General features: G+C 42.1%; 1 protein-coding gene across 1 annotated transcript in view; it reads right to left on the bottom strand.

The window, feature by feature from the left end:
* Nucleotides 1–11,946, bottom strand: part of tmem260 (transmembrane protein 260) — a 29,805-nt gene extending 17,859 nt beyond the window's left edge. Inside the window, exons 1-3 of the mRNA XM_074692688.1 lie at nucleotides 11,511–11,946; nucleotides 6,928–6,959; nucleotides 5,349–5,500 (exon numbers count right to left, since the gene is read on the bottom strand). Of these exons, the coding sequence (XP_074548789.1) occupies nucleotides 5,349–5,500; nucleotides 6,928–6,959; nucleotides 11,511–11,619 (293 nt within the window). The 5' untranslated portion in view covers nucleotides 11,620–11,946. The remainder of the gene's footprint in view (nucleotides 1–5,348; nucleotides 5,501–6,927; nucleotides 6,960–11,510) is intronic.
* Nucleotides 11,947–16,534: the final 4,588 nt, after the last annotated feature.

Genomic DNA, 16,534 nt, shown 5'->3' with positions numbered 1-16,534 from the left:
ATAGCCAGTAATGAGGAAATAACATCTTCATTAGACATCTGTTTAACTGTATTAGAGGATGAGTCCTGGGGGAACCATTGGTCATGCTGAGGATGGGGGGGAGTAAAGGAGGTCTGTTGGACTACAATATGACGGATGAGATACTGCACAAAATGAACAAAAGGTCTACAGATTGGGGCCTTTTAAATAATCAAACCTGAAGTTGTCCTCCCTTCGAGAAGGGAACAGAAATGGCTGTATTCTCTGATGCAACTTGGAAATTTTATCCAACCACAGCAGATGTGAGAGGGAGGGGCAGACCTGCCACCTGCAGGGAGAGGTGAGGACACCATCCGACAAAACAACTCTATTCAGCTGTTTCCGTGACACCTCCCAACAACTCACACTTAGGGAGTCTCTGAAAACACAATGCTTCACAAATAGCTGCAAAACAACAATGCCCACACACCTGACATGACCCCCAACAAGATACACACAACCCCACCTGTGTGGAAAAACAACAACCCACCTGAGCAAGGAGGGAAAAGCAGCATCAGGACCATATGGTGAAAGTCCTTATAAGGAGCTATGAGTGGCACCATGCCCACCCTCAGGTCCTCTGAGGTATCAGCTGTGCAGCACGGGCCAGACCTTAGCAGGGGGGGCATCGTGAAGGTGTGTGTTCGAATACAAGGACTTGGAGTGACAAGGGGGGCCAGACACTTTAGGTGTGCTTCAACAGTCTTGTTATGTAATCATGTGATCAAACAAAAAAGTGCTGATGACTGAGCGTTCAGGGTTGTTTTTCTGCTCTGATGGCTGTCAGCAGGCTGCCGTGTCTGCTCCTGGTTTCTTGGGATAAGCTCAGGAATGGAGAGAGATTCCTCGCAGGTAGCAGAGATTCAGAGCAGCTTTAGCAGATAAACTGTGAAACGAGAGAGCGCAGAATACCGAGCTGTCTGGATAATCCTGCTATGAAGGGTGCATTCCTCCAGAGACTCACTGCCGAGGCCTTTAGCATTCAGCGGGCCAAATGTTTCCCGTCTGTGAACCTCCGAGTGCAATCGATAGTAATTATCATTACGTCCACCATCCTCAAAGGCTTGTCAGGCCATGGTGTGAAAACATAACAAGACGTGCAATTTGGCCATCAAACCAAATGATCAAGCCAAGAGAACTGTAATTGACAAATCAAAGGGAGGCTAAGTGCTACATTTTAACTTATGCAAGAGAGAGAAGTGGCTTCCAAGCCTATCAACTTACATTCCCCCACATTAAACACGGCAATCTGGCCGACTAATTTAAATTGATACATCAAAGGCTTGCCATGTTGGGTATACTCCAGATGAATTTCAAGGTCTCACAATTCACGATTTGAGGGAAACTGCCTTCAAGTATCTGTATTAACTCCAATGTATTTTCCATCTGAAAATGATCTCACAAAGCAACCATTTGTTCGGAGGAGGAAGTCTGCTTCACTCAGCTCATTCAAACCCTGAGATAAAGAGAAGTGACAGAGTTTTGTCCCTCATAGGATCCAATAAAACATTTTTAAAAATGAATCATGTTGAAAGAAGATGGAGGAAACTGGTGTTGCTGGGTGAGGGCAGGTGTGAACAGGTGTTCTGGTCAGTTTTGGCCTTTCATCCGAGGTTGAGGTCTAATGGCAGGACACCTATGCCTTTACTCTTCGTATGTTCATAACACCAACTAACCTTCGCACTGGAGCTGTCAGAGGGGTCCTGCCCATCCAGAAACCCCAGGACCCTCTTCACCCTCCTCACCCCCGTAACCCCTCACCAGGAAGCGTATGCCAGCCGACACGCAGCCAAAAGCTAAACCCTGAGCAGATAATGACTAAAACCTTTTATGCTTATTTTTCAAATTGAAAGCGTAGATTATACTTTCATACTTAAGAGCTTATATAGTGTGACTGTGTGCTCTGGCTGGAGTCCTCGCCACCCATCATCCCTTGTTGGGGTTTGGAGGTCCTCATAATGACTTTTTATTTGACCATAATCCAAAATTGGATCTAAATCTGCAGAGATTACGAGCAGGGCTACAGTTAACATGCACACTGTGAGCCAAGTATCATCCAGACTGCATGGATATTTTTCTGGCCTCAAAGTTACTGTCGGCACGTCTGGCCAAGTGTGCTGTCCAAACGACTGATAACTCATCAAATGCAAAAAGACTGAGGGGGGAGTGGGACACAGAATCAACAAACCCAAAAGAAACACAAGGTTTGACCTTTTCTTTCTCTCCTTCCTTCTGTCCTGGGAATGGTTTTCATTCACCTCTGAAAAGCAGGACCGCTTATGGTCCAAGATTGATGCAGTCTGGGCTGAGATCCAGTCCCCTGAGGAGCACTTCCTCCGCCTGCCCTCCTGTATCAAGGCTGACCCTGTACCCTGACCTACTCCGGACCACCTGCCACCACAAACAGTGGCCAAACACACAGGAAGAAGACCCAATACCGAGCTGGAACACACACATCTTCATCTTCACCCTTACTTCATGTTGATATCCTGTGTCCTGTCCCTGGGCTTCACAGAGGGAAGGAACAACGTTACATTCAACTGTTTCCATTCTGTAGACTATATGGCATGCTTGGAAACGCTCCAGTACGCAAAAACACTGACAAAAAGGAAAAAATGTTGACACTAAGCTGCCACCAACAATGCAATGCGAGAAATGACTTCAATCAGCAAAAAGGTGATGTGAAGTATTTCTGGATATAATCACACAAAGAGGAAGGAGTGGAATACTTCCTCTACAACAGGGTCAGCAGCAGGAAAAACTGCAGGGTGGTCGATGCGATGAAGAGAGCGTAAAAACTGAACTCCTGATTCAATGAGAGGTGCGATGGTTGGAGAAAGAGAAGAAGGAGGAGCAAAGCAGTGATCGTGTCCCTCTCAGGAGGCAAGAAGGGAGAGATAAGAAATCGTGCCATGTCAGGATTGGGAGCATGCTGGGCAGTGGTGTTGGTGGCGAGGAGGGGGACACGGGCAGCGAGTGGGGGTTGGAGGGCGCGATAATTGTGATATACATACACACGCACGCTCACAACGGGTGGCTGATGGGTAAACAGGCAGGGCAGGGTGGTGGGAGGGAGGAGGGCGGCTGGGCTCTGCTCCTGAATACTGAGCAGAGGATCAGAGGCGACACTGACAGTCTGACAGGACCCAAAATTACCACTCTGCTCCAGACAGCATCGGGATGCAAAAAGTCAGAGAGGGAATGTTAAAAGACCTCCTCAACTCGAAGAATGTGTCCTTTTCTTCAAGGAACTTTTGCTCTATGGTTTGATGGACATGCAGTCAAGGTTTTTTTTGAAGAAGAAAAATTTCATCGTATTATACAAAAATTAAAGAGCAGTCTTTCTTAGAGTCCCTATGTGGACTGTCTTGATGGTCTTGAAAAAGTCTCACTTTTATTTTTGCCTGATGGTAACTGCAACTTAGAATGGGATTATCAGCACCAATATAGATTATTTTGCAATGCTATTGCTCAATTTTTTCATGTCACATCAAATTCCTTATGACAACACCACACCAGCTGACAAAGTTTAGTAGTGAGAAGAGATCTGTGTTTTTTTCTTCTGAAAAGGATTCTTGGATTTATTTTGTAGTGATGATGGACACTGGAGCTGGACAGGCAAAAAGAAAAAGGGAGGAAGGGCAGAAGAAAGATAAACAGGAGAGTGATAGAGCATAAGCCAAAACATGGCCAAAGCTTTTTTGTGATAATGAGTGAGGTTACGTAAGCTCTGCTTGGTGAGGTTGGAGTTGGTAGATGACTGGCAGGACATAACCAGGATTCACTAATGTTACTAAACTACCCTACAGATTGAGTTTACAAAATTTGCTTGTCGTCATGTTTCAAACAATAGTGCTTCGTACTTATCAATAAATACGTTACCTCGCTCGCTTTGTGTCTGGAAAAAATGTGTCTTGATCATAGAACAGAAGTGTTGAAAAGAAGATCTGCTCTCCTTTTATTTGCTTCAAACCAAACGCATGTTTGGTGAGAGCCACATCCTCGTGACAATGGGCGCTGGTTAGTGGCATGCAGAGACTTTTTGAAGAGCAGGGGCAAAAAGAGACAAAACGCACTAACTGCAAATTCTCACCACTGAAGAGGGCACTAAGGCCCCGTGTACACATCAACGTTTCATCAGAAAACGCTAAAATCGGTGAAAAAAATCAGTGTTTACACGGAAACGCTAAGAAACTAAAAACGCTGTAGTGAGTATGCCAGGCCTGTTGGCGCTGTAACTGTCTTGTCCAGAAGCAGCTTTTGGGAGATCTCCACCAAAGTAGAGTTGAGCCGATCATCTGGTGTTTTGTTAAATACTAAGAGCAAAGGTAGAGTAACAGATGCTCATTTTGTATAAGGACAGTCAGCAGATGCAGCAGATTGAGCGGCACGAGCACAACACGGTAGACCACGACGATCATAACAACGGTACTGTTGTCCTGTTGTATGCGCTTACGTGAATTGGAGTGTGACATCAGCGTTTCTAGGGATGCACGATATTGGATTTTTGCCGATATCCGATATGCCGATATATCAAAACCCCTTTTGGCCGATGCCGATACCGATAATCACAAGTTTGTTTTTTTCACTGTAAAGAAAGCTAAGTCTATCCTGTACTGGCATTTATATGTAACTCTTATTGTGACGGTCTTATTTGTTTAAGAAACATAAAACAAGACAAAAAACATTTGATTTTACCATAAATAAGAAATGTATTATTTTTTCAAACTCAAGACATTCAGTATTGAAATACAGAAAAATAATTTCTTTAGATCACATGAACTTTAAATGTTCAATGCATTTTTAAACATAACCAAGTTGTATTTGATTATTTTAGAGCTACTGTAACAACCTGGTGACAGACACAGAGCTCTGCAGTGCAAATAAATGAAGTGCTACATTTTATTCAAGGAGCTTATTTTTCAGATGGAAAATAATAATAATCCTAACTGAATAGCACCTTATCAGCTGTGCATATCGGCAGAAATTTTCATATCTGCAGATACCAATAAATGTGCCGATAATATCGTGCATCCCTAAGCGTTTCCACTGAAAATGTCGGCTTCCTGTTAACACGGCAACGGTGTCGGAGGGCGCTTTCAAAAGTTTGTGTTTTAGGTCGGCTGAAACGCTGTTTCCGTGTAAACGCAAGGCCGAAACGGAGCAATACTTTGGCGCTGAATGAGCACTATCACATTTGGTGTAGGTTTCAACTGATAGATTGTGTTGTCTCAGAAACTCTATGGTTAAATTTTAATAATATAACAATTTTAAAAAAGCAGATCCAAAAGTCATCAAAAGGTGCAAGAGCTCAAACCTTATGGGCCTACCTGCAGACTGAAATGCAGAGGGCGCCGCTGGCTAACGCCCCCAGCAGACTGCTCATCAGGTTGACACTGTGGGCTGGAGAGAGGGAGGGCAGGAGGGACATCGCCAGACGAGCTAGTAAGGTGAAGACAGGGTAACCTGGAGGATGAGCCACCTGAGAACAAAATAGGAAAGGGATATGAAATAAAGTTAACACCTGGAGATGAAGTCAGAATCAACTTACAGCTCACAGAGAGCAGTACAGTCTGAAAATGTTGGAACTTGAAAGTAGGATACTAAGGCTAGACTTGATAAATTTTGAAGATGATGTCTACCATGATTGTTCAGTTGGTGTTAAGGAGGAGCATGGAGCTCTTATCTTTCTTGTGGGGAAACCTCGCTGCTCTACCCCTCAGAATCAGAGTGAAGGTATGCTCTAGACTTTCAGCTATGGAGGAGAGCAAAATGTCTGCCTGCCATGACCGCAAGCTGACTCCTCTCCCCCTCTTCCTCCCTCCTCTTACTTCTTTCCTCTGGCCTCTTCCCAAGGACAGTGCCGCTCCCCAGAGTCCCCGCTGGAGCACGTGGTGCTCGCCAACACCAGCCCCCAAACCACCTCCGAGCGGCAGTCACTCTCGCCTGGGGGATCTAAGCAATCACAGCAATTAGCTACTAAGTCTCCTCCGCCCAGATAAGGGCTCAGTCATTAAACACAGACTCATTCGCTGGCCCTGATAACACAAGCCACGCAGGCAGTGAGAAGGGGGCAGCTCTTCTGACGAACAGAGCTGAGAGGTGACAGTGCGGCTGCATCACCGGTCACCTCAGACACAGCAAAGGCTTCGGTTACATTCAGGAGACTCGACCCAAAGCAGAAAGGTGGGCTGGAGGACGTCACAGAGCAGTGAGACACAAGTCGTGTCGAGGAAAGACGAAAGTAGCTGTGCAGACAGCTTGATGAGCGTCTGAAAGAGCATCAGTTAAGAGAGTGTGTGGCCAACAGGAGTGGACAGACACAGCTAAAGGACAGCTGAGGGACAGAGGCAACAGGGAGTTCAGGGGAGCAGAATTCTGGAGCTCTGGGGATCAGAAAGGGGGGCCAGCAGCCTGGGGCCCGGGGACGGCCTGTGAGGCCCTGGGGAGGCCTGAAAAGCAGACAGGCAGGCCACACGGACTGCAGCACTAACGGCAGGATTACTGGCATAGTGACACCGACACAGCCTCCCTAAAAGGATCACAGCGGCGTAATAAACTTTATTAAATAATAAAACTTATTATAACTGTTAACCCGATTTAGTTCATTCTTCGCGGCTTACACACACACAAAAAAAGAGGGGTGGATATAATAAGCCTTATACCGTACATAAGGCAAAGCCTACAAAAGCCATCGCCTTACCATTGACTTTAATTGGATTTGAAAAACGGGTTGCAAATTATAGCATTCTCTACTTCAACTTAGTAAAATAAGTGTATAGAAAAGAAGAGGAAAAACCTGTGGACTGAAAGTAAATTAATCTGCTTTCTGCCCATGCTTAATTAAACTTCCTTAATGCTTATAAGAGTTAATGAGTGAATTGATTAAACAATACAGCTAATACTTACCCCCAGCTCACAAGCAGTGGTGATCAGCTCTCCTGTGGAAGAGAATAGGGGAGGAAATTAATGTAAACCCAATAATTATTATTAAGAGACAAGTCTGCTCCCAAAGTTTTCCCAAATCAAATACTTGCACTGGGGTTTTGCATTAATTTGCCAGGATCAAAACCTACAAATCTTCCCAGTGTGACATTTCCTAAGCGGCACGCTCATTCTCTTCATCTCTCGCTTCTCCCCTGATGCCTCCCTCCCTCTCTCCAGCACACAGATATAAACACACACACACAAACCATTAGACTCCCTCTCTGTCACACAAAGACACACATATGCTGATCTGAGAATAATGCTTTCAGTCCCATCCTCCCCGATGCACCAGGGTCCTTTCCTCTCCCCCTTTCTTCTGCCGCTCTACGTGCCTCTCTGTTGCTCCCACACTCCCAGTGTCTCAGTGTCTCCTTTAGTCCGTTGGGCACAAACAGAAAGGCAGTGTTGGTGACAGTCACAGAATGAGGTAAGCTGTGAAAATAAGAGCGGGTTGCACAATTTTTTGACAAGCTCTGTGTGAGGCGCAGCACAAAGTGAAAAGAAAACCCCTAAAAGCTATTTGAGGAAGCTTTAATGTATCTGGGCACAAACCCATTTGTGCCAGAATACACCCAGAGCGTTTCGAATTAGACTGATTTCTCACCCAATGTTTGCATCTCCCACTCATGAAAATTGAAATTTGGTTCAGATTAAATGACATTGATAAATCTTTGGGTTCAGGACGGCTCCCTCTACTGGTACTAAACAGGTAGTCAATACAATTACATCAGTGTCCTTGTTTCCTCCAGCAGCAGTCTATTCCCACTCATCTATTGAATATATTTGGTTTCTGGTGAACTCAAAAAGAAAACATACTTAAAAGTTTTCATATTTTTTAACCATAAACTTCACAGCTTCACAGAAGTCAGCTATTTTCAATCAGAGCATCTAGAAGTGCTGGAAATATATTTAGAACTCAAAATAAACATTTTCCAGGGCAACAACATGGGCCCAGAGTCAGCCCCAACAATTATAGAACAGAGCGGCTGAATTTCAGACGGCGTTGGCTGCATCACATACTCTGCAACCTTGCCGATACAGTAAATTATTCTGCCTAAATTTCTGCCACACGAGGAGCCCTAACTCTTATCAGTCTAATGGACCATGAAGTCAGAACTCCTCCACCTGCTCAGCTTAAATGTTTTCACAGCTCCATTTCACCTGGCATGAGCCGCCAGCTACCTGCCATCATTTTACATCACACTTTCTCAGCCCTCATCGCTTTCTCAATTTCACTCGTTTCCCCTCAGTAGCAGCACACTTTTACACCATTCAACGGAGAGAAACTCAAACTAGTGTTGAGCCAAAACATCTGAGTGCCACAGAGATGCAGTTCTGCAGCCCCAATGCTAAAAAAGGAAAATATTGACTCAACGGGGTAGCAGCACGGGTGCCAAGACTCTTTGTGATAGTGGAGCATGGGCACCCACACCAGTCTTCCCATAATCCCCATCATTTCCACACTCCACATTCCTAGACAACAGCGTACCCGCGGGGCTGTGCTCAAGCCTCTCCAGGGCACATCACACCTAAAGAGATTAGGACACAGAGACGGAGACCTGGAGAATTCAGAAGGGTGTTCAGCTGGCACTATCAGAGCGGGCATCCTGCACCGTCCCTAAACACTGTGGAGAAGGGGCTGGCCGTTTTTTCAAAGGCCTGCGCTCGCGAGGCAGCAGCACAACCAGCAGGGCTACTCAGCTACTCCAATTGCCTGCTCTCACCTCGTCTCTGCTCGCTCGTATCTGGACGAGCTTTTCATACGCTTTCATTTCGCAAAATGTGCATTTCCCCTCCACAGCAGCTCGTATGGCAGAGCGGTGCAAAGCTAACAAGCAGATCCTTCATGCCCTAAAGTCCACATTTACAAGTTTGTAACCTAGCTATCACTTCGAAACACGGTCTGTAATTGTGCAAGGCAGCGCTTCGAAAACTGTATTACAAGTATGTTGGAAGACACATCTACCTACAACAGAGAGAGGTGCTGATGAAACACAGTCTGTCCCATGCTGAGCCTTGTAACAGAGAAATGCAAATTAAATTCAGATCAAACAAAAAGTCTGTTCACAAGTCAAGAACTGACGACAGCATTTTTCAGAACGCACACAGCTGTATCACAGGGGATTTGTAAAAAGTTTCCTTTTTTGATTTACTCTTAAAAGATTCAGTTTCAAATATTCTCCTATTGGACGCATGAGAAGTAAAATATTCAAGTCTTTTAATTTTGATGGTTCTGGCTTATAGCTCATGAAAATCAGTAGAGCTGAAACGATTCCTCGAATGATTCGAGGTACTCGATTACAAAAATTAATCCGAGTAATTTTCTCAGCCTCGAGGAATCGTTTAATTTTTAAAAAAATCAAAGAGTGGTATTTCAAATAGAGCTGAGGCCATATTAAGAGAGTTTTCAGACCCCTCAAGCTACCTCTTATACAAAATAGCAACTAGCAACAAATCTAGCTTCTTTTCTGGAGTTTGGAGACTAATGGGTCATTTTACGAAACGGGTGCCATTTGGGTCCGCAACATTTGATGAGATGTACAAGGCACAAAAAATGTGTCAAAGTGTGTTAACAAATTTTGGAGCTACCACAGCAAGTGCTCTTATTGACATGCTGTGTCAGAAAATTCTATTTCTTAAAGAGAAAAAATTTCATTTGAAAATTAACTGCTCTTTAACTAAACAAAAATGTATTTTATCCGATTACTCGATTAATCGATGGGATTTTCAGTAGAACACTTGAATACTAAAATATTCGATAGCTGCAGCTCTAAAAATCAGTACAATAAAGTAATATGAGTAGCAGTGGGAGAAAAAACTCAAAACACGCATCAGGATTTTTTGTTTGACAAAACAATCGGGATTCTTTGTCAAAAATCTTTTTTTTTTCCAAATTCAAATTTTTTATTTTAGTCTTTGTTTATAACCTGGATTGGAGAAAAGTTACCACTCTTCTCCAGCAGAGGGTGAAACGTTTCTCTGACTCACTGTGCATTTTATGGGAAAATATGGCTCTCTAAATATGGCCTCAGCTCTATTTGAAACACCACTCTTTGATCTTTTTTAAAATTAAACGATTCCTCGAGGCAGAGAAAATGACTCGAGTAATGTTTGTAATCGAGTACCTCAAATCATTCGAGGAATCGTTTCAGCTCTACAGTGAACATTTTCTGATGGTTGAAACCCACTGATCAAGACACAAACCTGGGGGCAGTCGCAGACCCTGACCATGATTCTCTCTCCTAAAAATGACAGTAAAGCATTAAAACATGTTACTGACTGTGACCTGAAAAAATATATAAAAGAAACTAGAAAACTGATCTCTGCATTTACCTTTCCAACCAAGACCAAAAAGTTGATCACATCACTCCAGTTCTGACGTTGCTGCACTGGCTCCCTGTTTGTCATGATTTTAAAAACTGCTGATGGTTTATTAAGCTCTGATCAATTAATCCGGATCTTTGAGGTCACCTGTTATTGGTCGGCTTTCTGTCCCCAAACCCAGAACCAAACATGCAGAATCAGAAAAGTTTCTGTGCTGTATCTGGAACAAACCAGAAACTGTCAGGTCTGTTATTTTTTAAGTTCCTTGGAATCCAGGTTTAAGATCCTCTTATTTACAGATGCTTTTAATTGACAGTTCTACAGTTTCATTCAGCAGATGCTTTTGTCCAAAGAGACGTACAACACAAGCAAGAATTTAGACAGAAGGAAAACCTAGTAAGTGCTACAACAGTGCTACAAGTTATTTGGCTGCATGTGCTGCCATTAAGTGCAGAATTTTTTAAATAATCAATAATAATCTAGCCAACAAACCACAATTATTTGCTGCAACAATATACTCCAACCTTTAACAACATTAAATTTAGATATACTATTACATTATTTTAATACCTATCTTTATAGCACGAGTCTGCACTGCATTTCTGTAGGCTTATTTTTATAAGTTCCGATTATATTTCAACCTTCTGTTTGATTTTTCCGTGCAAAGACGTCTCTCAACATTCTAACTTGAACACAAGAATGCTTCATGTAAATATCATTAAACAGGATAATGACTATTTCATAATGACTCAGCATCATCGTAAAGCATGATTTGTATAGGAATCAGGCAAAAAGTGGTCGTGTCAGTGAACTGTGAACCGCTACGTCTGGCCAAAGGATTTCTGAAATGGACCCATGATATTTTGGTCTTGTCTTATCATTATGCTGAGTGAACCAGATTTGGGAAATCCATTACATCGCTTCACTTATGATGTTGAGAGGTTTTATTTCAAATGTACTTAGTAGTCTGAGTGAATTTGGAATTTAAACCCATGAAGCTCAGACCTCAGAGACCACAGTCTCACAACTATAGGTTTCTCATATTGGCACAAGTTATATTTTTATGTGCCACATTCTGCAGCAGCTCGAGCAGGAAAGAGGCAGTGCATGATTGGCTGACCTGCAGCACAACAAAGCCACATGACCAGAAGAGAAGCATTAGCTAGCAGACTAGCACCAACCTGAGTCTCCACCGGGAACAGTCTTCTGCACACAGGGTACATATAAAGCCATGACACAAGCCACCGTAGCGCATGTTAGTGTCCAGCTCCTCTTCTGCTCCGGAAACATGTTCCTTCGTGGACAAAAAACGCAAAGATTTCAAACAACCGCTAATGTTGGCTTACTAGCGAGCTAGCTCCCGTTAGCACCCGTTCATTTCAAGCGCTGGAGACCGCAAGTCGAGCTTTTGCGAAAGGTTACAAACAACTTTGAAACCGGAGTAACTCCGAAGCTAATCCGAGTTTCGATAACACCAAGTAAACGCCGAGTTTAACTGCATGAATGGTGCAGGCTTGAATGTTTGCTATCTTGAACTGTTTCTCTTCCAGAAATGAAGAAATGTGTTCTCGTCTGCTGTCAACGCTCGCGAGATTCCCGAGCAATTCGCGCCATTTTTCGAGAAACTGATCATAGGGTCTGGTCTGATGTGATGCACGTCTTTTGTTTTTCTCTGAGCCGTTGCCTGCACCACTTGTCCGTCCTGTTTGTAGTGGCTCAGTGGCTACAATGAGACGCTGAGATTCTTTCCATCACCTCTTTTTATACAAGTGACAGGGGGAGTGTCTGACCCCACAGATAGGCCTGGATAATAAGCACTAAAACCTGTTTGTTTGGCTCCTCTCTTTGTTTTTTGAACTTGTCCTCCAAAGGTCGGGGGACATTCTTTGTCTAAAAACTGAAATAAAAAATGACCAAAACACCTTTCCAACTGTGTTTTAAAGTAATAGAACATTTATAGTTATAGCAAATAGAAGAAGGAAAATATTTTATTATGCAAGAAGAGCCTAGGGTGCAATAAAGAAGACCAAAGGGAGACTTATAAAAGACAAAATTGAATTTTTAAAAACTTTTTAGCAATTACTTATCATCTCTTGTGTGTGCAAAGCTTTTCATGTTTCTGTGAATATCTACGTCCAACTGTAAAAAGCTTTTCCAGTCTCTAGGTGTTACACAGTTGGTTTGTTGGAGCATTACATGTAAATAATAACGTACATGGTACTTCTTTTCCATTTGGTTGCATTCATGCACTTTTGTTCACTCTTATGTTTTTGTTGAAGATACATTCAAACCTGTTTTACCCGTTTCCTGCTCTGCCCGGTATCAGAGAGCAATACCTTATGAGAGTTTCAATATGGGGAGTATAATCAAGAGAGAATATGGACAGTTGAGATTTAGAGTGAATAAAAACTCAAACACATAAGCCTTTATAAAAAAAATCTTCATGCCATATTTATTGTAACCCCTTTTTTAAATCCCTGAAGGTCATGAGATTCATCTTTTTATCATCATCATTATTATAAGAAGTATTAGTAGTAGTATAAGTAGTTGTAGTTGTAGTAGTATTGGCAATAACTACTTTATAAGGCTCTCATTATTAGTGAAAATGTACTTTAGGAAATGTCAATGATCATCAAAAGGATGACTATAACACAGAGAAAAACAAAGCAAAGCTTTGAGTAGAAAATGGGACACTGAATTATATTTCTAAAAGTATATAGTTATAGCATAAAAAAGTAGGCCTCCACCTCCACCCATTTTCAGTGTTTGTTTGGCTAATTGGGCTTTGTTTGTGGCAGATTATCTCTAAAAGGTGCATTTTCTGTTGTGAAGAGTATAAGGATAAGTCATAGTTTGAAATTCAGATCTAAGTTATAACATCAGTTGATTAAACACCATCATGTTCCAGTCAAGGTATTTCTAAAAACAGAAATAAAAGGGAATTAAAAAAGGCAGTTATTTGTGTTAATACTGATTTTAAGAATGACAATACTACTTAAAGCTGCTAATACAACATTACTTGTAGAAGGGGAGAACTAGCTTTTAAATAAAACATGATAAATGCACTCATAATTGTCTCACAGGAGCCCATATTTCACAGGTTGAGAGGTGACTGTAATAAAGAAATTGGCCTATTGAACTGATAATAATCCCAGCCCACCATAAATGAGTCTGATCCCTCAGTAAATTGAGCCCTTGGTGAGGTGGAGTGGTGTCAGCACCTAGGCAACTCTCGGATGGCTCTCTAATCCTCGCTTCCCTCTCACCACCACCCTCATCGTCTAATCAGTCCTGAACACTCACACCCATCCAACGCACACATACACTCACACACACACACACACAAAACCAAGTACTCACCCATCCTCACACTCGGGCTCAGCCATCTCTTCAGTGTGATGTCACCGCTAATCCACGCTTGGTTATCCGCTGGGCTGCAGTGCTGCCAGAGGGGGAGGTTGAAGGGGAGATGGAGTGAATTTGGGGAGTTGGAGGGGGGTAATCAGGCACGTCATAAAGTCTTCTCACTGAAAACTAGCACTCCCATCACCACCCCATGCCATTAAAAGCCAAGGTGTTGCACCAGGCCAAACTGAACAGCAAAGAAGCTAATATGAACACACTTTAAGCTCAGATAGGGGAGATAAAACTGTGGAAGCCTGCAGCTCCTATTTGAGAAGCAAAAGAATCATGAGGGCGCGCTAGATTATCACCCGTCCTAATACAACCAGAAAATGTAAGGCCTCATTATTGACAGCTCGTACAAACAGAGGAATTACCCTGTATGACCATAGTTCCATATGGCACCAGGCTATTAACAAACATTAGTTGACTGTAATAGCAGTGGTATTAAAATCATTATTTTGCAGATGCTCTGTGTGTAGAAGTGATTTTCTATCTATGTGTGAGTGTGTATGTGTGTGTTTTTGGTGCTGCAGTGCATAAACACACACACACTGAATGGTAGCCAGTGTGTGTGATTAGAGACTTCTAATGTTCCAGCTCTGGGGATTTGTAGCATGAGATAAGAAAGGGCATTAATGATGAAATGTGACGGTCCAACAGAGCAAAACTGTTGTTTGAAATGTGCATATGTTTCCTCTGCTGAACCCTCTCGTACTCATACTATCTACATATTGTAACACATAAATGCACCTCTGATTGCTGATTATTAGAACTCATTGCCTTCACACAAATGCACACTGGATAGGCATGCATGAGCGAGTGGCTTACAAGACCACTGAGTGAAATTCAATCTATTTGATTTTGTATTTTTCTCACTTACCACATATCTGTTTTAATCTTACCTTAAGCATCCTTGAAATGAGGTGTAATCCAGTTAAGCCCCTTTTGAATCTGCTCCACAGTCATATTACCCCCATTCATGGTCCCACAAACATTCACACCACTAAACATGCGTTCACTGTGAGGGTCCACAAGCCAGGATTCACATTGTGTTAGAAAGATCATGAACTGTGTTATGGGTTTTATTCAAGTGTGACTGCTCAGTAAGTTTCCTTTAGTTAAAACCATAAGCAACATTACAGATGCTCTGAAACTGTGTTTTCCTTCCAGATGCTGATTCTGATGCTTAAATTCAAAAGATTAGAGTTCTCAAATATACAGAAAATGAAAGTATCTTATAATCACATTCTATTATAAATTATCTACAACATTGTCATTTTTGTTTGGCTTGTCTCTGTACAATCTGTTCAGAAAGACGCCAAGCAGTGAGAAACAGGTTCAGCTAGCCGTAGCTTTGGTAAATGTTCCTGCTGTCCATACAGAAAGTCTGAGGAAAATGTTTTTTTACGTTTAACTGTTTTATTTGATTATTTTGAAAATTTGAATTGTCATTTCTTAATTTTGATAAAACATAATCACAAAATTTTATTTTGGAAGACTTTTAACACCCTGCTAGCATGATGATTCACCTGAAATCTGTTCGTTTTATTCTCATAGACTTTTATTGTATATATTAAATCAGTATGACCTTTTTTAATTTTTTAATATTGACCTTTTGATATTTTAGAGGGGGCTAAAAGTCACATCAAATCAATGCTTTAACAGTTGTACTAGCGTATAACCCCATCTAACAACATCTGAGACTGTATCAAAGGCAAGTTTTTGAACTGAATATGTAGGACTATAAAAATAAACATAGTACAATGGGGCACATTATTGTTGCTTTATCCGTGTTATGAAATAGGTAAAATAAAGAAAGTAAGTTTGTTATAATCAACCCATTCTAAATAAAACTAGATCCAGTGAGTCTGTACTTCCTATCGTGCTGAAAAATCTCCTCCTTTGAAAACCACAAAGAAATTTCAGTCACAAACTCAAACAAAATGTGCCACAAATACAAAAAAAGTATTTGTTTTATTATTCAAAACCTCAGATAAAAAAAATCAACAAAACAAGTCAATTTTCCTTCATTTTATACAAAGTATGCTGTGGCCTTGAACAAGTGAACAAGTCTTCAGAGAGATTAATTCTCCTCTGTGATCCTGTTCTCATTACAGGAAGCAGGGGACTCAAACACACGTAATAACAGGGCCGACCGCTGTTCCTTTGTAACATGTGGCTACCTAAATGATCCTAAATAAGATAGATGACAAGGATAAAGAAAATCATAATCGGCATTTTGCACAATGGAACATAATAGTCTGAGGAGAACAAGGGGACAACATACAGAGCTGGTGTTTGCATCGCCCGGAGCAGCACACCTCGTTGAGAGCAATTAAAATGAGAGGATTCAATTTTGTCAAACACCAGGAACCTGAGATAAATCTGGTATCTCATTTTCCAGCAGAGGACACTCCCCTCTTGTCGCTGCTATCATGTTTGTTATGGTATTTTTTAAGAAAACAGCTGGCTACTGACAGAGTTGGTGAAACAGGCCCCTTCCATGAGTGACTCTAATCCCAGTCATTTCAGTGTGACACCCAGGGGTGAGGAAGGGGGAGACAGGGGGGGATAAAAGATGGTCTCAGAATGTGGTGTTGGAGGAAAATTTAGACAGAGCAGTAAGGAGGGAGGTGGGCGGGGGTGAGACAGCGTGTCTCTGCATGGTTTCCATGTGGGAGAAATCCACTTACTTGAACTGATAAAGATTTAATTAACACAAGACTCTGCAATTACTCCATAATTAAAGTCATTTGTCCGCTTGTTTGGATGAGTAGGCAAGACGCCACATGTGCCTCTG

Source organism: Halichoeres trimaculatus, unplaced genomic scaffold (genome assembly GCF_033239565.1).
Source record: "Halichoeres trimaculatus isolate MK-OKI-2021-1 unplaced genomic scaffold, fHalTri1.1 fHalTri1_scaffold_17, whole genome shotgun sequence".
Lineage (NCBI taxonomy): Eukaryota > Metazoa > Chordata > Actinopteri > Labriformes > Labridae > Halichoeres > Halichoeres trimaculatus.
Note: the sequence above shows the minus strand (reverse complement) of the source record. Positions and strands in the feature narration are given on the sequence as shown.